The 23,775-nt window shown below is 36.8% G+C and overlaps 1 protein-coding gene across 2 annotated transcripts in view; it reads left to right on the forward strand.

Annotated features, from left to right (window-relative positions):
• Positions 1-23,775, forward strand: part of LOC146000614 (protein regulator of cytokinesis 1-like) — a 54,649-nt gene that overhangs the window by 12,319 nt on the left and 18,555 nt on the right. For both annotated transcript variants that reach the window (XM_083138373.1, XM_083138371.1), the window contains exons 5-10: positions 793-909; positions 1,437-1,592; positions 7,352-7,516; positions 11,962-12,188; positions 13,929-14,073; positions 20,273-20,431. In XM_083138373.1, coding sequence (XP_082994499.1) covers positions 793-909; positions 1,437-1,592; positions 7,352-7,516; positions 11,962-12,188; positions 13,929-14,073; positions 20,273-20,431 — 969 coding nt within the window. The remainder of the gene's footprint in view (positions 1-792; positions 910-1,436; positions 1,593-7,351; positions 7,517-11,961; positions 12,189-13,928; positions 14,074-20,272; positions 20,432-23,775) is intronic.

Consider the following 23,775-nt stretch of genomic DNA (forward strand, 5'->3'; position numbering starts at 1 on the left):
AGATAACATTCAACAGGCAGATCAGCACACTACTTGTTGGCACAAGTTTGTTTCTCTGGGTCAAACTACCATGCGTAGGGATAAGCCTTCAAACTGCCAAAAAGATGGAAGTCTGAGGGTGAAAGGTTAGAACTATAGGGTGGCTGAGCCATTAATGTTCAATGCTACCATGCAATCATTTTGAGCCTTGTTGTTGTGATGCAAGTTGTCCACATTGAGCAACTCTGATCAGTTTGTCTTTAATACAAGTTTCACCATGAAGTAATAAAGAGGAGTATCTAGCTTTGTTGATGATGGCCCCCACGTTCTGGGAGATCAATAGGAATGATAGTTCATTTTCATAAATCTTTCATTAAACAAAAGTTTATTGTGCATAACTGTGGCAAAGTTATCACCAAATTGTACAAGAACTACAAAGATATTTTGAACATAACTACATGATTCTATGATATGAGAGCTTTTCCTATTTACTTTGGATCATAGTGACTTTTCTTTTTGGAAAATAGTTGACTGCTCTTGGGATTTTTTCTTGTGTGCAAATTTGCAGAGGTTTCATATCCCTGCTTTACAAACTTGCAAGTCCAAAAAAATTATAGGAGTAAATGAATTTGCAGTGATTGAAACAAAGTAATAGGTGTAGCAGTCTTGCATCTGTAAAACAATGCTCAATTATGCTGAAAATAGCTTGGTTGTTAGTATTTTTAACATGTATGTATGCATACAACATGTTGTATGTTGTGCTGAAAATTATAATGTATTTCACTTCTGAATAACACAATCTTGTTTCTTTAGGAGAAGGACCTGTCTGAGAGATTAGGTTTGGAGCCATACTACATATCGAACAAGGTCCCAACTGAAGAACAGCTGGCCAAATTTAAGGAATACATTGAATTGAAAACCGTTGAAAAGGTATGTTTTTGAAAATTTACATGCAGGGAAATTTTATGGTATTTTGTATTTCACATCTTGTGATTTCTGAAATGTAAAATTGTTTTTCTTATTGAGAACAATTCTTGTAATCTTGACTAGGAATGATTGTGATATTCTATAACCTTAATTATATGAAGGGACATGAATTTTCATTTGAAAGTATTCTCAGTAATAAACTTTGGATTCCACATTGAAGAGTTTATTTTGCAATTTGCACTGATTTCACATTATTTGTGACAAAATGTAGTGAGAAAATACACCTTTTATAAAAAACTTAAAATAATAAACTTTGTATTGTATATTCTTACATTTAGTGTTTTTGTTAAAAGAACTAAATATGGGTGCTCCTAATTATTGCAAGATGGAAAATTTTTGATGTAAGGGAAATTTAGAACAAAATCAGAAGGATATTCAAGTTGATAGGCAACATATGTTGCAAAATGAAATGTGGTATAATGTTAGTGGTGAAATATGTATTTGAATAAATATTTTATTTGTCTTTCCAGAGGAAAATGGAATATTTATTTCAGACTCGAAAGAGTGCCATAATCAAATTGATGGAAGAGCTTGAAATGGTACCTCGAAATGATACTGAAAAAATGATCACTATTGAAGATGATAAAGCCTTCATACTCACACCTGAGAACATGGACAAAGTTTCGGTATGTTTACTGTTTCATGCATGTTTAAGTTGTGTAGACACCTGATAATGATTACTAAGAGTTTTAGTTTGGATGTTCTTTGAATCTTTTTCTTCATTTTTGTACCTATCATGGAAGAGTCCTTATATGCCATATCTGTGGTGGCTCAGCCCTCACCCTCAGAAGCAGCAGCCACCCAAAACTCCATCCCCAAACAAACTTCTACCTTTCCTTCCCATTACCCACAATCTTTCCTGCAACTCGCACATTTTGACAAGCCTTGCAGGTTCAACACTTCCTTCCATTTCCATCATCTTTTGCCTATTATTATACTGAAATGAAGTACTTGCTTATCCAGAAAACTTGTTTTTAGGAGGTTCTGTTAATTTCGGTGCCCACTGCCAGCCAACCTCTAGGGGACTGAAATGATGCAACTTGCTACCATGCCCACACTTGGGAAAATAAGGCTGGGTGTCTGTGATTACATTTGAACTGTTACCTTGTCATTGGTAAACACACATGGGCGATTCCACTGTCAATGAACCCATACAACCAGAAGTAAAATTTCCCTCTCAAGATATCAAAACATTGAAATTTCATAATAAAGGCCTGAATTTTCTGAATATGAATCTGTTTTGTTTGTTAATTCGCAAATAGGTATTTAAAAATTAGATTTGCCAACGTTGCTTTTTTTTTCCCTCAAAATGATGCATTTTATTTGATTTTCTGATCGGATTGCCAGCTAGCAAAAATTTCTGGTAAACTCGTTAAAAATAATGTAGAAACCAATAGCAAGATCTTCTCTACCCAGATAATGAAGAAATATCCTTATTTGGCACTTCTATAGACTACTCCGGGGCCTCTCAGTTGCATGCTGATGTATTGTCACACATGTCACAAAAATCGATAATTTTTGATATGGACAAAAAAATGGGGTAGCTAAAAGCAACATTATTCTGAGGATAAAGTAGACACCTATAGGCTAACTTTTAACACTACGAATAATTCCTTCTCTTTCCTGGAAGTAGTGTAAAATACTGTGTCTCACACATCACAGTACAGTTCAACCCAGTTCCTAGAATTCCATTAACTATTAGTATACACTATGATGTATGCATCGTACTAATAAAATTTACTACAATTGAATTGACTACTAACATTTGTAGTTTAGGCCTACTAGTTAATTAAGTTTTTTGCTTACATACAGTTTCATTCATCCACATCTATTTGAGTAACAGATTTATAGTACAGTGAAAAGGGTGGGAGCTGCAAGGTGCACTATCCATCATGATTCAATATCTTCAGCATAAGTTGGCTTTTGTTTCTTGTTCATGTTTATTTCAAGTGATTATCCTATGTGAGAGACCAAATGTAGACAATGCAATCCAGAATGATATACAATCTGAGTGGTTATCCTTCCTCAGAATCTAAAAGAAGTTCATAGTAAAATTACTAAAGTTTATGAGGTCAGTTATCTTGAAATATTCTGATTCATTCCATGAAAAGGGAGTAGTAGACGGTGTTAGAAGAGCAAAATCTCTTCTGTAGACTTTGCATGTGCAGCTAGTAGTGTCATGAAAAAAAATTGTCATGCACGTTTCTCTGTTGGAGATAGACCACTTCATTTCAATTATCAATTCATGGAAAGGTAATTTGTCACTCGCAGTGATAAATCATAAGCAACAAAATCAGCAAATTTAATACAGGAAAATTTGCTGATGAAAGAATTAAGAAAGATTACCAAATTAAATTGTCAAATAGATTTGATGTTTTGCAGAATTTAAATGAAACAGACATAAATACGAATTGGGAGCACATACATAATGCAATAGAATCAGCAACTAAAGAAAGTATAGGATACCATAAACCAAGAAAAAGTAAGCCATGGTTTGATAATGAATGACATAATCTAAAAGAAATAAGGAATCAGGCTAGACATAGGTGGTTAAATAACTCTGATGATACAAATCTAACCAAATATAAGAGAATAAAGCAAGAAGTTGACCACTCGTTTAAAAGTAAAAAGCGAGATTACTTGAAAAGCAAAATTAACGAAATTGAAACAAACAGCAGAAAACAAAATATCAAATTTATATAAAGGTGTAAATGGATTTAGAAAGGGGTGGCAACCTAAAGTAAACTTGATAAAAGCTGACCCAAGTGATATTTTAAATAGATGGAAGAGCTACTTTAATGACCTTTTAAATGTTCATGTAGGAGATAAATCAGGAGTAAATGAAGTGCACACAGCAGAACCTTTAGTTCCAGAACCTAACTTGACTGAAGTTAAAGATGCTATTAAAAGGTTAAAGGATAACAAACCACCTGGCATTGATTTAATACCAGCTGAGTTAATTAGATATGGTGGGAATTCGTTAATATGTCAAATTCATAAATTAAATTGTTTAATATGGAATAAAGAAGAAATCCCTCAACAGTGGAAAGAATCCATAATTGTTCCTGTGTTTAAAAAAGGTGATAAAATGAACTGCAATAATTACCATGGAATTTCTCTACTCTCAACAACATATAAAATATTATCTAACATTCTCTTAACAAGACTAACCCCATATGCTAATGAAATTATAGGAGATTATCAATGTGGATTTAAACGTAACAGATCAACTACAGATCAAATTTTTCACATCAGACAGACACTTGAAAAAAAGAGGGAATATAATCAAAATGTCCATCAGCTATTCATTGATTTCAAAAAAGCATATGATTCGGTCAAAAGAGATAAATTATATAATATATTAGTAGAGTTTGGAATACCTAAGAAGCTTGTTAATATGATAAAAATATGCACAAGTGAAACAGAAAGTAAAATTCGTGTGGGTATTAATGTGTCTGACAAATTTACAATCCATGATGGGTTAAAACAAGGAGATGAATTATCTCCATTGCTCTTTAATTTTGCCTTAGAATATGCTGTTAGGAAGGTAAAAGAAACTAACGAAGGACTAAAATAAATTGGTGTGACTCAGTGGTTAGCATATGCAGATGATGCAGACTTATTAGGGGATGATATGAATACAATTAAGAATAATGCTAAAATATTTTTCAAAACTGCTGAAGAGATAGGTTTGGAAGTTAGCAAAGAGAAAACTAAATATATGCTTACAGGCCGAAACCAAGTGTTAGGTAATAATCAAAATCTAATTATTGATAACAACTCGTTTGAACCAGTTTCCAAATTCAAATACTTAGGAGTAATATTAACAACTGAAAATTATATTAAAGAGGAAATAAAAAGTAGGCTTAATTCAATAAATGCATGTTACTTTTCTATTCATAAACTTTTGTCTTCTCGTTTAATATCTAAGAAACTAAAAGTTAAAATATACAAAACAGTAATTTTGCCTGTTGTATTATATGGGTGTGAAACTTGGTCCCTTATATTGAAAGAGGAACATAAATTGAGAGTATTTGAAAATAAGATCCATAGGAAAATCTTTGGACCTAAAAGGGATGAGGAGACATGTGAGTGGAGAAGGTTACATAATTTGTATTCATGTCCAGATATTATTAGAATGATTAAATCAAGAAGACTTAGGTGGGCAGGCCATGTGGCACGAATGGGAGAGGAAAGAGGAGTTTACAGGATTCTTGTTGAGAAACCTGATGGTGAGACCTGTAGGAAGGCCAGGACGAAGATGGAGGAACAACGTTGAGATGGACCTAAAGGAAATAGGTAGGGATGGAAAAGAGTATATAGATATTGCTCAGGATAGGGACAGATGGAAGGCCTGTGTTGCTGCAGCCATGAACCTTCGGGTTTAAGAATGTTAGAGAGTTAGTTAGTCAGTTTACCTGGGAATACCAAAAAAAATCCATGTTTCAAGCTCGTCAGCTGGAATTGCACACCTCTTTTATGCATTTCCTGAGTTTCATCAGAACAAGGATACTCCACCTGGTATTGAACCTGGGACCCCTTGATTACAAGAAGACGATGATTAGTGTGTTATGAAGACAGTTTTTACCCAGTAAAATTGACATCTATCGACACTTATCTGAAAGACATTGGTATCCACCATGATTCCATCTGGAAACTATTGGATGTGTCCAGCTGCTGAGGACAAAATTGCGTGTGTACACTAGTCGCTAACTTTCATGATTGGGAGAAGAGAGACGCGGTAGTATATAAAAACGGAGAAACTAGTACTCACTTTGTAAAGAAAAAATGTCTCGTCCTACTGTTGCAAGTTCACGTAGCCAGTTTAAACTCAATGAAGTGTAAGTAATCAAACATTACGAAAGTGTTATGTTTAATTATAAATTTAGGTATTTTCACATCAAAATTATTTTGTTAGACATATCAGTTGGTACCTCATTTATTTATTGATTAATTTATTTTACTTTGCTTTCTTGCCACTTTTGGCTAATTCCGACGATGAGGATGAGTGGTGTTATTATGAAGGGACACCCACAAAGAACACCCATACCCAGGCTGGGATTTGAACCTGGGACCCTTGGCATCGTAACACACTGTGCTATCCAGTCCACCACGGAGGTTGGCAAGCACCTCTTGTATGTTTTGCAGTTTGTCAATAAAACATTTTGTGTTGACAAAAATATGGGCAAAATGCCAACAGACACTTCAGAGTTTGTCAATGACTCAAAGATGTTTTTTCACTGCACAAAGGCATCATCACACACTGATTTCCATGCAATAATTACGTTCTACGACCAACAGCTTGAATATTTCATGGAAATGAAAGCAAGTAATTTTATTTGCAAATATGTGAATTAGAGACAAATTACTTTCACATTTGCCGTACACAAGTTGCTCACGTCACTATGGAATCGCCTACATACAGAAGAAATTTTAGGCATATAGAAACAACTTAGTAATAATTTGCTCATTGAGGGCTCATTCTAAAGCAGAAGCAGCAATTTTGCATCCTGTATATGCAGCCATGTGACAGATTCATGGCTGCCACTGAGTTTTTGTTTTGTCAGAAAGCTGCAAAAAATTTAGTGTGCCGAGGACAAGCTGTGCAACCAATAAATGCAAACATCCTTCTGGAGTGAATACCAATGTGCAGAACTAATGAAGTCCTTCTTTTATGCAGGTACATGAATTGCTGTTGCATTTAGTATTTTTTGTGACAGTAAGAAAAATGACTGGCATCTGTGATCCTGTGAAGCATGGCTACATATATACAGGATAACATTTTCAAGGGCTTGTGGCATCGAGACGAGTACTCAACAAACTAAACCTTGCTTAAGTTGTTTTGCCTTTGTTCTCTACATGCTGTGACAGTTTGTGTTGTAGAGATGTCCCCTTTTTAAGTTCTTTTTGATGCCGCATGTGTGTTTGTGTGAATTATATATAGGATTATTGTTTACTATATTAAGCCCAAGAAGTGTGTTTGCATGCCTGAAACAAGCTGCAGGATAGATCGATCTTTAAATTTTAAGCTGTGCAAATATAAAGTTGTCAGATTTCCTTTGTTAACTGCAGCATGCATGGTCAAAGTTTCTTGTGTGCCTGTATTCTAAAGGTTATCAGTTGGATATATTGAATTCTTTGTATCAATTTTATTACTGTATTCTTTGACTGTTTAACTCAGATTTTTATGTTCCCAGTTTTACATTTTCCCGCATTATTCATTCAATCTTGATGGTTGCAACAGCAAAATGTTATAAAATTTTCCTCGATTAGACATGTTCCTGCATTTAAATTTTTCAGCTTGGTCCCCTGAAAAACATAATTGAGTTTCCACTGTACTTATGTAAATTCTGTTGAAAATTCACATGGTATGTTTTAATTTCAGGCTTTGCATCAGGAGTTGGAGCAGAAAATTGAAGACAGAGCAAATGAAGTAGCACGTCTGCGAGAGAAGCTAAGCTATCTCTGGGACCGTCTCCAGATTGATGCAGCCACCCGAGAGGCAGTTTTGAGTGAAAATACTGGGCACTGCTTGTCTTCAATGCGAGGAGTAAGTTTTTCTGCATCACTTAAGATATTTGCATGATTCATGAACACACCATGTCTTCCTTTCAAGTGCATTGTATGAATATGAAAAGAAGTATACTTACAATAAGTAAGTATACAATAGTAAAAAATATTTATATTAAGAACACAATAAAAATATCATATAAAAGCTATTTTATTTTACTTATGTATTTGTGAGTCTACTTCTTGAGTTAGCCAAGTTTCTGAGAAGCGACTGCCCCCTTCTTCAGGCATTCTTTAAGCATGCAATACTGCCATGCTGCGTCGTTATATCACACAAGGAAAGGTTGGACTGGTAGGATTGGGGAAAAAATTATTAGATAAAACCATGTCCCTTTCACCCTACATTTCCTTAAAACTTGTCATGTTCACTATAAATTCCCTTAAGATTCATTAAAAGCAGTAAAAACAAGTTAAAAATCCAAAAACTATGCTCTCTCCCGTCTGCATGTTAAGCAGCTCATGTTCCGCAGGGAATGCAGGAAGCACAGGCTATATCCCTACAGCATGTCTCCACCTCGGTTATAACTACGTTATTTCCAGGTCAAATTCACGCACTTCCTGTACGGCACAAATTACTTCCGGGGTAACCTGAAGTCCTATTTCTTCCCTCTTTTGGCCTTTTCCCATTTTTTAAATAGGTTTATCCAGATTTCAGTCTTCCCGATTGAGTTTATTGTCCCTATCATTACATATGTTAGCTACTTCATACATGTTTCTGTTGATAGCGTGATTTTCCCTTCTAATAACAACTCTTTCTTTGATTTTATGGGAGTTTTCAAGTACATGCTCAGAAAGGCCTGTTCTGCGATTCCAGTCTCAAATATTTTTTTCTCGTTCTTTCCATCGAATTTTCATGCTTCTCCCAGTCTGTCCTATGTATTCCTTATCGCAGTTACATTTAATACTATACACTCCTTTAGCATCTTTGTCTTTTTCCTTTCCAGCCCTTTCATATTCTGAAAAGTGCTTTTCTATATTTTCAGAGACATCTTTAATGTAAGGAATTCCTATGAACTTAGGTTTCTTGTTTTCTTCCCCTGCTTCATTTTCTTTGGCTGTAGTTTTCCCATCTTTAGAGGTTCCTCTTTTTTCCCTTTCGCAAAATTTGTAGGCATTCTTTCTTATTTTCCTCATTTCATTATTGTTATATCCATTATTTTTCCCAATTTTCAAAATCCATTCTTCTTTAGCCAAAGTGTCTTTCTGGTTGCACAATCTATTCGCTCTTATATAGAAATTCAGAAAAACACTTTTCTTTGTTCTCCCTGCATGCTTTGATTCTTTTTTAATGTAGATTTCTCCCACGAGTGCTTTGTGGAATTTTGCCATTTTCATTAACAATCTTTAGGTCTAAAAAGGTTATTTTCCCATTATGTCGATATGGAACACTTTTTGAAACTCTTCTCCACTAACATAGGGGCCTCCCCGATGGCGCAGTGGTAGCGTCGTCGCCTTGTAATCAAGGGGTCCCGGGTTCGATACCCGGTGGAGGCACAAGTGGTTCGGATCCCACTTTAAACTGTAGGTCCAGTCCCGATTAGCCTTACTGTGCATAAAAGTGGACTTAAAACAACATATCAATCAATCAAATTCTCCACTAACATGGGTGAAATGCGGGACCATGCATTTTTAACCCACTGACAAAGGAGGTTGACATCAGGATGCTTAATTTTCTTCCCTGGTGTAAACTGGTGGTTATTTGAGGAAATCCAATTTGTATGTTGTTCCTTTAGAGCAGTTTTGAAAGGCCGATTTATACACACATCAAGGTGTTGCAAAACTGATGTTAAGCCCAGGAATTATCACTTGGTCGTTCTTTTTTTGAATCTAGAATATGCTTAACTGCAGGGGTTGTACGGCCACGGAAACTGTCCATTACGAGCATGTTTGTCATGTTTAAAAGTGCTCCAGGTCGGTTTTGCCACACACACTTGCTCCAATCCTGAATTAGGCTTTCGTCCATCCAACCTTTTTCTTGTGCTTGCACAAAAACTCCTTGGGACACTAATTTTGGGAACAGTTTAACTCTTTAGCACAATATATGGCGGAAGTTTTCTTCCATCTGCTGTAACACACATCACTGTGCATCGTTATTTTTCATATCCACCAGTTCACATAAGAACATTTTTTTTCACCCTTTTTATTAACAGTAGAGTCAGATGGCATTTCAAAATAAACTGGGGTTTGATCCGCATTACCAATTTGTGACAGAAGATATAAATGTTTTTTCCTCAAATTTATCACATAACATTGGAAACTTAGGATATTATCTTCAAATGGATCAGGAAGTCGCTGGGCTAAAGTTGTTGTTCTTTTTAAACTCAGATTGTATAGTCTAAAAAAAACCTGACAATCCAACCCAGACTTGCTTTAAATCCATGAACTTTCTTTTGCCAGTGAAAGAGCCTTCAATTGACATATTTCTGCAGAAACTGCAAATCCAAATTGTCGTTTTTCACAAACTTAGTCATGCAACTCACCTTCTATTTCTGGAAATTTAGCCTTGCTGTCTTTACCTCTTTCTTGGCACCACTGTGACTGCAGAATGATTCCCTTGGCAAAACGCAAAGGAGAATATTCTTTTTCCTTCTGTCTGCAAGCTTTTCATGAATTAAGTTGACCCAATTTTTTAAAGGAGGAGGAGGAGGTTAAGGAACAACGCACATAATGCTGTGCAGGGAGAGAGAGCTGTGATTTAATTAAACCAGGAGATATTTAGAATGATTTTTTCCACTTGATACACGAATTATGGCAAACTTGTTTAGTTTTCTTTCCAAGAACACAGGCTGTGAGATACCATCTTGACCTCCACTCCTTCTCTTGTAAGCTTGTATAACGGGTTGCATACCTCCGTAGGATAAATTGTTTACACCTTGTGATAAGCTCTATACTCGAGTAAGTTGCGCACCCCCATTTTCTGCCACGTTTGTAAGGCAAAAAAGTGCACAGGGTATTTGAGTGAGTACAGTATGTACTTTCAATATTTGCATAAGCCTTGAATCACAGCCATAATAAGAGTACTTATTGCAATGACCTATCCTTTTGAACCTATTGACATCTCTGGACATGTCAATGTGTTCGAACAGAACACCTTTACCTCCCAGGCTTGCCCCCAGGTACCCATTGATTTGAGGCTGGGTGAGCCCCAGAGCAGCTTTATGCTGGAACAAGTCCGGAAATATTCTACCAACTAGACCACCACAGCTCAAGATATTAATGTTACAAATTATTTTCATGCTTACACCTAAAAGTCCATTCTTTTCGTTAGTGCTGGTAAATTTTCCATATGTGGAAATTTTCAGCAAAAAATTCAGGCTCAACCAACTGAGCTGCTGAGCCAGCCCTGGCTTGCTTGATTTTTCGCTATTGCTGTTTTACCTGTGTAGAATTGTCTGACGGTGACGGCAAAAAATCAGATGAAGCCCGGGCTGGCTCGGTAACTCAGTTGGTAGAGCCACAATTTTTCGCTGAAATCTCTACGTAGTATGTCCTGTGGGTGTCAAATCTTAGTGTAAAATTTCCATGTTGAGCTTCTGCTTCGTAAATGACACAAAAAGATAGAAATGAGACCAGTATATCAGCATTGAAAAGCATCTGTTGCAACTTAATCACTGATCCCAGCTTGTACTTTCTGAAGTGGGTATCAGGGTCCGCAAAGGGCCACATGTCACTTGCGCATTCTAAATGTCCTGGACATTATGCGTGATTTTGATTAAATTTTCACCAGTATTGTGTGGAAAATGGATTTTGTCATTTATGTTATAATATAGTTATTTTAATTTTCTGGTACTCATGTGAAATTACGAATATTTAAAAGTAAAATTTGGAAGATTGCTATAGTATAATTGCAATGGAACACTTCCATGTTGAAAAAATAAATACCTGGGCTATTTTAAGCTGTTCCAATGTTTAAGTATCGATGAAAAATGATGAATATTGGGGATGTGACAGATTAATCGGTATCGGCCAATAAAGACGTATCGGTTTATCGGTAAAATTACAGATTATTTTACCGATCTGATATATCTATAAACATCTTAGAATTTAGTGCAAAATTCTGTCATTTTGTTATATTTTTTATGGATAATCTGCATGCCCTACTTTTTTGGAAAGTAAATGTGTAAATATGAAACTTCTTTTGCATTGCAGTCACCTGGGAACACACATTTATTCAGGAGGTCAATGAACCGTTCAGGTTCTTCAAGGATCATTTGGAATTTTACATCTGATCGGTAGAATGTCTGTACTGTATCATTGTCGGCCAAAATTTCATATCGATCTATCCCTAGTAAATAGTATTGGAATTACTAGTTAAAAGTGGAATTGGGTCAAACAAACAAGTAGAGAAACAAAACCGTTATCACTTTGTATGTTTCCTTTCTTTAGCAGTGCAAGCATTTTACTAATTTTTTTCTGTTTGTGTAGTTGCAGACAGAGATTGACCGCTGTGAGGAGCTGAAGAAGCAAAACATGAAGGAATTTATTAAAGTCATGAGGGAGGAGATCCGAGATTGGTGGACACGAATGTGCTACAGTACAGATCAGTCCAGAGAAGAGTTTCCGGCTTTCTTCTCTGAAAACTATTCTGAAGATCTGGTGGAATTGCATGAACTAGAACTGGATAGACTTCGCAAACACTATGAGAGGAATAGGTGAGTGTTAGTGGCCCATTTTGGTCCACATGTGTGGTATGAAGGTTTCAGCTTGCTATCCATTATTGAATTAAAGCCATACTCTTACTTGATGTGTTCATAATCATATATAGTTAATGCAAATAAATATTGAAGCATGCCTTGTGCCAGTATTATGAAGAGTAAATAATGTGTGTTTAGTTTGTACCATTTTATTATTTGTTCTGGCACATTTTTTTTTTCACTGCTACACACAACTTACTCACTGTAGTAAAGATAGTCTTCTTAAATTTTTTGAGAAAAGGAGATTTGAGATTAGAACAAATTTATTGAATGAACTCGCTAGTACATGGTAACACATAATCAACATTGAAAGAAAAAATATTGGCCATAATAAGGGGTGTACAGAAAAGAATCCATGACAGTGTCACCTCATCGTACCTGCACATCTACACATGGATTCCCACGTCACATCATTTATCAAACACCTTTCAGACCATTGCCAATGTCATGCTGGATACGATGATGGCGATGTTTGAGAGAGGTGCTCTTTACCCTGTACACATGTGACTTGATGTAGCCCCATGCAATTCCCTGTTAATCTACGTATGTGAAAACTTAGCATCCAAGTATGCACAAATAGTTTTTCCAAAATGATGTTTGAAAAGCACGGTTTGCAAGATGCCATGCTGTTCCAATTGTGGTTCAAAGAACAATTGCAGCATATCGAGATACTCATTGCCTGTCACAGTGTGTCCTGCAAAGAAGAATGGGCTGTATACCTTGGACTTTTGTGAACCCCCAACCACACATTGATTCTGGGGGTGTTTCGTTCCCATTGGAGTACCTCATGTGGCTGTCCATTAGCCCACATTCTGCAGTTGTCGGTTGACAGTTCCACATGTGTGGAATGTGGCTTCATCACTGAACAACATGTGTTCCATTAAATTGTCGTCCTCCACTGCCTGTACCAGCTTTGCACACACTGTTTTTCGCAACAAGCATAGTCCTTCCTTTCTAACTTGTGCACCACCTGAAGGTGGTATGACTTCTTCCACACAGTCTGTCGTGGTAAAGACAACTCCCAGCTTAGCCTTTTTGTTGATGCTTTTCGGCTTCTGCTGATGGCATCTTCTACCTGTTGCACGGTTTCGGCTGCTACACTGAGCCTTCCTAAATGTTTAGCACAGTACTGTTCATTTGAATTTTTGAACCATTAGCCTGATATTAGCTCTGTTTGTAGCAGGTTTGTGAAATTTTATTTTGAGAGTTGCCTGGACACACCACAACTATTCTCTTCTGCAGTCGGCATCTTTCACATCACCCATAAAAATAGAGGATATCAACAATTTTCACAAAAATGGATCGAAACTTAATAATCACCCTGTATTAGCCACTTCTTACATTTGGGTTTGGCATAGTAACTCTTGAAATTGATTAGGTATGAGACAAAATCTTGTTACGTTGTTTTTTTATAAATGTCAGCATATAATCCATGGGCCCTGATTTTGTAAAGTACATGCCTAAGTATGCTGTTCTTTTTCAAAGGCAAAATCCATTACAATCACCTGGTAACATACATTGATTAAGATGGTTAATGAAACATATTTTTCAAGGAACATTTGCAATCATTATTGACTAAGTTTCATGTCAGTCCATCCCTAGTAACAATTAAAGATTTTGTGAGTAAATTTTGCCATTTAACATTAGAAGGTTTGAAATGTATTTAAAGCATATTAAAATGTGCTTCTTGTTTTGCAGGAATATATATCTGCTGATAGCAGAACATGAGAAACTCTATAAGCAGTTGTTGAAACTGGATGACAAGGCCCACGATCCTAATCGATACCAAAACAGAGGAGGACAACTGCTTCAAGAGGAAAAAGAAAGGAAGAAAATTCAGAAGGTAGGGTAATAACTTCTTGCTTTCTCTGAAGATCAAATTTAGTACACTAAAAGATCTATCAGATAATATTTTACCGCAACGTAAATAATCTCAGGAGGATGGAGATCTCTAAAATAGGGTTCCTACTGACCTGGAAAAGTTGGGAGTTTTTGGTACCAGCCAGGATCTGGTAATGGAAAATGAAATTATCTTTTTTTCCAGTTCAGTTAAGTTAATTTGAACAGTGTTTAATAAAGTTTATTCACTTAAATTAGTAATCAAGTGCAGTTTAATACTTAGAGCTTGGTTATTAGTATGCTAAAGCATGATGCTAAAATGGTCTAGAAATGAATTTCAAAAATGCCTGGAAAATCTTGAAATTGTTTTGTCAAAATGTTAAATTACATAAATCTCCGGCAGGTTCAAATCTGGGAACTTTTGTAACGATGGAAGCGGCCCCGGCGCCCACCCAGCGTCGAATAACATGGGTACCTGGGGGAAACCCTGGGGGGTCAGGGGCGTGATGCTGATCACATCACCCCACTCACGACCGGATCAAAAAGGGGGGGGGCGTTACCCCCACACCCCATATATGCCTACATGGAATGGTGCTATGCACATGGGAACACTTTACCTTTTTTTTTACCTTTTTACCAAAAAAAGTGATTGTGTAAAAAGTAAAGTTTCCCATGCACTTTGCACCATGCTGTGAGGCATATATAGGGGGATGGGGTAGGGCCATTGATCTAAGCCATTTTGGAGGTGATCAGCACCATGCTTCTGTTGCCTTTATCTCCCCTCCTCTCCAGGTACCCATTTAATTGTGGTCGGTTGAGCACTATACCTTGGTGCAACCTATCTTGAGAGTGACGTCAGCTGGGACTGCACTGCAACTTGATGTATCACTTCACACCAAGCATGAAAAATTTTCTCAGTCACATTTGCATCTCAGAGTCCGCAAAGAAAGCATATGGGAGGAGCGGAACGTTCTTGTGTGCAGCTGATCTTCATGCGGAGAAATGTCAATGCTTGGTGCTAACGAAAGGATAAACAAATTACAAAGTTAAACATATATTTGGACTGAGAACCTAAAGGCCTTTTAATGTTTTGAATACGTGTAATGAATTCCATTAAAAACATTATCCATGACAATTACGCTATTTGGTTGCAGATTGGGTAGAACATGGATGAACCACATCTCAAAATGCTGCGTCAACGTCTTTTCTTGAACAAAATAACAAACACTTTTCACATAACCATCTTTGCTTCCTACATACACAACAACGAACCTTCCATTTTTCTCCTAGGGCTGAACTCTTGAGTGTAGATCAAGAGCATACCAATGTGAAAGGCACGTATCTAGAAATACATTTGAGGGGGGGGGGGTTCCAAACAAGTGTCTCAATAATAATAATAATTAGAATAATTATATTGAATTAAAATAATATTAATTGAATATGTAAATTAATTAATATTGCATTGTTATTACATGAATAGGTAAAAAATGGTAAAAGATATATAACAACATCTATCCATTATGTAACTTACGTATAGTTAAGTTGCCAAAGTTTTGTGTAAAAGCAACAGCCCTGGGAAGTAAATTTATGTCAAATAGACATAGAATTGAATATTTATTGAATAACAAAAAAGGACTTAGATGATCATATTGTAATAGGCAAAAATAATTGCACTAGGATCACTTTTAATTGCCTATTGGAATCGACGAAAGGTAAATTTGGTGATTAATATTTCATGCATATTATTGTACGTACAGGGAGGTTATTGCAGCATGCCACCGCAAAAGCGTCGGCCGCTTACCGGCCTTGTCATGCATCAGGTGCCGGCAAATTGCGTAACAGATAGCCCGTTACACAAACCGCTTGTTTTGTAATGTTTCCACTTTTCACAATTATAGTTACAATTACAACTTAAATAAGCACGTACCTTGTCGTAAGGATGCTGGAAAAGGTGTCCTCTAAAATACAAATATTTCTGGCACTTTATTTTTGACATGTAATCTTTCTTAGACACCGCGAGAGCTTCGGCCGCTTACCGGCCTTGTCATGCATCAGGTGCCGCCAAATTGCGTAACAGATAGTCCGTAACAGAAACAGCTTGTTTTGTAATGTTTCCACTTTTCACAATTACAGTTACAATTACAACCTTATTTCAGACATCTAATCTTTCTTAGACATCTCTACTTTATCCTCGGTTGACAGAAAGGGAAGACAGCATCGCGGCGCATAAAGCAAACCGAAAGTGTAAAATTATATTTAAAACTAATAATAATAATGATGATCACTAACCTTCTGTGTTATAAATGATGTTGAAAATGACCTCCTTCAACACGAATACATTTCCGGCATCTGCGTATGAAATTCCTCTGAACATCCATAAGCTCCTCAGGTGTGATTCTGGCAATTTCTCTTCTTATATTTTCTTTTAAATCCTCTATTGTACGCAGGTTATTCTGATACACTTTGTTTTTTAATGTTCCCCATAAATAATAATCACAAGGAGTAAGATCGGGGCTACGAGAGGGCCACAACTCAGTACTGATAATTCTGTCCTCAAAAATCTCGGCAATAAAATTAAGTGATTCATAAGCAGTGTGAGCAGTAGCAGTCCTGCTGAAAAAAATGACTGCTGGCATTCAATGTCCGTTAATTGTTCAAAAAAAGGTTGTAGTATGTCTCTTCGATACCTTTCACCATTGATAGTACCTTCATAAAAAATAGGCCCTATTATTCTGTGCGCATTCAAACCACACCACACACCAATTTTTGCAGGATGGAGCGGAACTTCATGCACAAGGTCAGGTTTTTCTGCGCTCCAATAGCGATTGTTTTGTGAAATAACTCGGCCATTCAATTCGAACCAAGCTTCGTCTGAAAATATGATTAATTCTGGATTTACTCTGCCAGCAACAATATTATCCAGCATCCAGTTACAGAATCGAACTCTAGTCGCGTGATCGCGCGGTTGCAATTCATGAACCACTGTAATTTTGTAGGGTTTTAATCTAAGTAATTTAGTGGCATTTCGTGCTGAGGATTTTGAAATGCCTGTTTCCTGAGCAAGCCGACGGAGGGATTTTTTTGGAGTATGTTCAAGTCGTTCACCAATTTCGTCTAGCTTTTCTTCCGTAAGAACACGTCGTCTGGAAACACGTTTCTTAGGTTCAAGAGATCCTGTCTCTCGTAATCTTTTAACGAGGTTGTAAACAGTATGTCTGTCCGGAACAGGATTGCCAGGAAATTTTCTTGCGAATCGCCTGACTACTTTTCTGCAAGAGTTCGTTTTCACGTAAGTATCGTACATAAAAACTCTTTGTTCAAGACTATATTTGTTTGGCGGCATAACTAATAACTCAATAACACAGTATAAACAACACGAGTACTGATAAACGCAAACCGAAGTGAACACGTCTAAACAACTGGTAGCCGACAGCTGTCGCATTCGCGTAGTATCGAGAGGCTTCTCGCGGCTTACCACTACTCCGATAAGCCGCTGACGCTCTTGCGACATCTGAGGAATTTCGCTTCTAGCGTCGGCTCTATAGACACTGGATGGACCAAATTTTGAGGGAAGCACAACAAAAGACTACTCTATGAGGATATGTAATGCTCCTGCCGCAACTTTGAAAAAAAAAAAAAAATATGGAAATTACGACGTTCAGAAATTTTGCGTAATTACGGGGAAAATAGAACTTTGGGATTTGGCCCCCGTTTCCCCCTGGACTCACAATTGTCGGAATTTACATAAAATGTTGCTTTTTGTTCATTCTTACATTTAGAATTTAAATTTCTTAAAAAGATGCAGTTGTTGAGCAGTTATAGCCTTTTATATTCAGTTTATCCCATAGTAGCAAAAGGGGAAAAGTGCTTATTTCAAATGGCGCTCTCAGAAAGAAAAACGCACACAGTGTATGATCGCTACTTTACTTCAAAAATATTCACACGTTAAAATTAAGTGACACTGTTAAATAATTCGTTTATCTGCGCTTTCGTTTTGCATAATAATGTATACGTAACCTCCCCCCTCGAAAATCTTGGGCACGCCACTGACTCTAGTGTTCAAAAGGATTAATCTTGTGTTATCTGCAAAATAAGAGTCACGGTTTTGTTTATTCGAAGGCAAGACAAGAATGAAAAATTGAATCCTTTATGTTGGATGAGTCATTGCTGTCAGAAGCGATATGGGCAGAAATAAAGTGCCAGAAATATTTGTATTTTAGAGGACACCTTTTCCAGCATCCTTGCGGCAAGGTACGTGCTTATTTAAGTTGTAATTGTAACTATAATTGTGAAAAGTGGAAACATTACAAAACAAGCGGTTTGTGTAACGGGCTATCTGTTACGCAATTTGCCGGCACCTGATGCATGACAAGGCCGGTAAGCGGCAGACGCTTTTGCGGTGGCATGCTGCAATAACCTCCCTGTAGTAGTGTGTATAAATCTTTGGAAGCCGTATGAGCCAAATTCCTTGCCTTTCAATAAGTTCAGCGGGGTATAACCATCGATTGTACAGCAAATGCTAAGCAATTATATTTTGAATTTAATTTTTGTACTTGCTAAGTCTTTCGGGGGTTGGGGGTCCAAATCCCATGGACCGCCCCCCTAAATACATGCTTGCAATGTGAAACAACTGTTGTATCCTCCCAAGCTTAATTTACAGAATGGCCAAAGGCCGACATTAACTCATGTCTCATACATGCAATGAAGATTTTTTTTTCACAACGATCCGATATCCCTTTATTGGTGCAGATATTGGTGGAGCCAAGCAACAATGTCGTCTACGAACGCTTCCTTATCTTAATACAAATTCAGGTCGTGCAAAATACACCTAATGTTGATGTGCTTATGGGTCAGGATGTCAATCAATTGCGGCAGTCACTTTTCTCACTGTTTGAAATTGTTTTCCCATTGCTCCTAAACGTTTTTGTGACAATTGAAATCTGAGTTTCATCACAAGTATGTCGCAAATACGAATATGTTTACAACCCCCCCTATTCATAGTTTTCCCTTTACAATGCGATTTAAAGTAACACGCAAGCGAAACACTTGCCCGGATCTCACTCGCTGAGGATGCGTGATAACCAGCAGACAAATATAGACTCTCCCTTACCATCACTTCGACCTGCAACTCTGCTCAGAGATTAGGGTCAACGAATCCACACATATTTTTTTAAGCTTTGACACTCAGCAAAACAATTGTACCGAATACTCTTCATTTCAACAAGTTATTCAGAATCTAATATCTGTAATACATTTCTATGTACTGTATACGATGCAACGTGCTTCAAGTAAGGAACTATATTTTTGTGTTAGTCTCGCAAACTTGTCGTTCGAAGGCATGTTGCCATCCCACATTCATTATCTGAATCTAAATCAGTTTCGTACAGTTTATTATGTTTATGTATTGTGCTCATTTTAATGGTCATTTATTATACGTTACTATATTCTGAAAGAATCCTCGCATTGTGATATTTTGAAATTCCTTCGCTTGTATCTTAATCTATTGAATTTCATTCCCTTGTACAAGGGAAAAATCTTAGTGAAAGTATGAACGCTGTAAGTTTGCAATGCTGTTACGACATCACTGTCAAGTTTGGTTGCACCTGAGTATAGAGCCACTATATGCGGGAACAAGGCTGGAAAAATTCCCACCTTAGATCACCCACCCCAGGAATCGAACCTGGGTCCCTGCGTGGCTGTCAGATGCCCTACCGACTAGACCAGTATCCATAGGAACACAATTTTTAGGTGCTTTTTGGTCTCAAGATAACTGTCATATCATCTACACACTAAAAGAATAATAAGTATTCTAAAAAATATTTTTAAAAAAATACTAAACTTATTTTACTTAAGATTTGTGAGTATGTAAAATTTCCAAACGTTTCAGGAATCAACTTTACCCTTCATCAGGTTCCTTCTTGACTAGCGAGATCACCTCATAGCCACGTCAAATTGAATTAAAAACAAGGATATTTTAGGAATAACTATGGTACAAAAGGAATCCTAAGAGCTAATCCTGTTAAAACTTCCATACCCTCTACTATCCCTAGGTAAAACCACAAAAGTTAAAGACAATCTTAATAGAACATTACGACTTAAAAAATTAAAAGACCCACGCCAATTCACTTTCGCCCGTGAGGGTTCCGTATTGCCTTCTTGCAGAAAGGCTAAACACTAAAAGGTTGCCATGTCTCTCTTTCCAGGATCTGCCAAAAATTAAAGGAGAGTTATTCAATCTTATTGATGCCTGGGAGGAAGAGAATGGAAAGGAGTTTCTCATTCGTGGAAACAATTGTAAAGATGCTGTAGAAAGTCAGTGGAAACAGTACGAGGACAGGAAGAACAATGAGAGAATGACCAGGGTAAGTTAAAAGTTTTTCTTTCTTTTTGTGAATCATGTGGCATGCCATGGCATCTTATGAATGTGTAATATGGAAATAATTTTTGGACATCTAGGAAATCCAGTGGAAGAATTTTCTTTGTTAAAATATTTAGCACATTTATCCACTAATGTTTTTAATTGCATGGAAATGTTAGACAAAACAAAGGTACCCACTATTTCTCTGCAAGTTTATATGTATTGTGTGCAGTGTTAGAACATAATTTATGTAAAGAGGTGCAATTTTCATCACACATTTTTTACCACAAAATTACTGTAATCAGTCTGATATTTTACTTGAAACTCAGTGCATATACCTAGGTACACATCCATACATAAATTTTTTCACTTGAATGTATTTTCCACCTTCTAAATAACATGTACATGGCTACGGTTTCCATGCCTACATATATATTTTTTTTGATGAGTGACATATTCTGAAATCTATAGAAATTCATGTTATGAAAAAACAAGCTTTGTTGGGGCATATGTATACGTAATTAGCCACTTTTTGCTTGAGAGAGAAAATTTAAGCATTTTTTTTTTTTGGTCTTTTTCAGCATACTTTTGTTTTTTCAAGTTATAGAGAACTTTATTTTGCACTTGGTAGTTTCCAAAGTGCATTAAATTCACTTGTCTCATGTTAAAGTAGACAGAACTCTTTTTGTTTTATCAACACGTAATCCATATAGCCTAGTTTTGTAAACAAAATGTCTAAATGTGCAGCTTGCTTTCCCAACTAAAACCCATTGCAGTCACCTGATGCTTTATTTAAAGAGGTCAATAAACTATTCATGTTCAAGGAGCATTTGCAATTTTATATTGAATCACTAAGATATTGCGAAATTTGATATCAGTAGAGGCATACATATTTCGTTTTTGACAAAAAAAACTAAATGTGGAATAACACATTGTAATGTTAATTTTTCATGTTTCTGAAAGGTGTGAGGTGCATTTTCCTTCCATGTTTTGTCACGAAATGATGCGAAATGAACTGCAAAATGCGAATTAAACTCTTGAAACACTAAATTAGAGTTTATTTACAGATGTGAAACTTTCTGAAGTCAGAATTATCCTGTGAGTTATGCAATTCACGGAAAAATGATTAATTCTACTGTAAATATTTAAGAAAAATGGACCCCTTTTTTCATGAAATACTCTGGTAACGACATAAATGTACTATTAGAAGGGATATGTTTATTTTGTGTAGTAAGTGCAGTTTTAAAACAAATTTTGGATTACCGTATTTACTCATGTTTAACCCTTAGTCTGCCCCCGTAACACATATGTTACAAAAAAAGTATGTCCCTTGTAGCCGCTGTAACACATCTGTTACAAACAGCTTTAGATACAATTATCGAGGGTTTGCCACACTTATATTTGTATATTGAGGTTGAAACACTGACAGTTCGTTCGCGAACATGTTTTGCAATCGTGTTTACGAAAATTCCAACACCCCCCCCCCCTCCTTTCTCGGAATATGTCACGTGTTTGGGCTTGGGCTCACCTGTTGGCTCTCGTCAGTTGACAGACACAATAAATGCTTGGTATTTATGATGCTGTTTTCCTCCAAGCTTCCAACGCTGTGATTTAGTACTGATAAGGCACACATTCTTCTTTGTGTTTAGACCTGGTGATGCAGGTGAAGTAGTGGCGGAAAGGGGGGGGGGGGGGCAAGGAGAGAGGTGATTGGATGAGGTTTGGCTGTGTCAGCTTTCTGTCGCCTCTATGTTAGAAATGCAATGAAGCTTGACGATAGCCAGAGGCGCCAGAAGCGTGAGGCTATCCAGAAGTAGAGACAAAACAAACAATTGCAAAGGCTCCCTTCCCTCCTCTGTTAGGAAAGGCCTCACCATAAAACAGTTCGTATCATATAACAGCTCATCGATTTCCCTAAGGCACAATTGTTTCCTTCCGGAAATATTTCCACAAAAAGCCAAATCAACAGGGAAGAAATAGATTCACAGTAGCTACACAAGATGCAAGTGCGAATGAAAAAAAAGCAAAAGTTCGGGTTTTCTCCCCAAAGTAGCTGGAGAAGAGGGGGGCAAACTCCACATTTTTATGTTTTTTTTCATTGAAATTCGAGGGATGTAGCCCCTGCCCGTAAGCCCCCCATGGTTGGGGCATCCAAATTTTACTTGGTTACATGCACTGATGTTCTACCTGCAAAACAAAAGTTATCCGAAGTAGATTAGTCCCATAGTGTCAGTTATAACAATTTTATGAATAATATGCAAATTGGCTAAAATTCGCTGTTTTGAGGAAAAAAACAGTTTTACGTTTTGCCTTATTATTCAAAGTGTATTGCACCCACGAACATAAATCAAGTTTCATTCTGTTGCGGAAGGTACATTCTTTGAAAAAAAAGCAAAAGTTCCGGTTTTCTCCCCAAAGTAGTTGGAGAAAAGGGGGCAAACTCCTCATTATGTTTCTTTCATTGAAATTCGGGGGATGCAGCCCCTGCCCATAACCCCCCCGTGCTTGGGGCATCCAAATTTTATGTGGTTGCATGCACCGATGGATTACCTGCAAAACAAAAGTTATCCGAAGTAGATTGGTCCCATAGTGCCAGAGTTATTACGATTTTTCTCCATTATGTATATGAATTCAAATTTTCCGCTCAAAGCCTTGGCGACACTGGGTCCACATAGGAAGAGGTAACTCATTGAATAGGAATGATGTCATTCACTGTTGATCGGCATAGCAACAGCTTTACAACCTACAAATAAGAAAGCAATTTCTTGAACCTGGATTGTACTGTGCATTATATACGAGATATAATTGTTTGTCACCTTTTCCTATCAAAAACCAGGGTGCGCATTATACACGCACGTGCATTATACACATGTAAATACGGTATATTCACATTTTAAGAGCCAAAATGTCATTTTATATACTGCTTTTTCACCACTATAACAGCAAAAAAATATTTTTTTTACCGCTTTTGAACCTGAAATTGGCTGTTTTTGTACCGAAATTTTGCTTTTTTATTTACCAAAAATATGTGTGCCTAGATGTCTGTATTTTATCGGTTTTGACAAAATTTTCATATTGGCCCACCCTTAGCTGCTGATGATATTAAAAGTGCCATTGGTAGGACTGAACTACTTGTATAGAAGAAATTCAGGTAATGCTGCTTTGTAGTAATTGCAGCATTCATTGTATACAGGGTGGTCACAAAGTGGGCATACCCCCCTTTGTTTCCAATATTACAGTGGTGGTGGTTGTTACAGCGATGTGATCACATACCTGATAGTTCAACCATCAAGATCGTAGCACAGCTGAATTCTGCACCATGTCCTATCACCATCAGAGAGTTCATTA

Source organism: Lepisma saccharinum, chromosome 1 (genome assembly GCF_977018435.1).
Source record: "Lepisma saccharinum chromosome 1, izLepSacc3.1, whole genome shotgun sequence".
NCBI lineage: Eukaryota > Metazoa > Arthropoda > Insecta > Zygentoma > Lepismatidae > Lepisma > Lepisma saccharinum.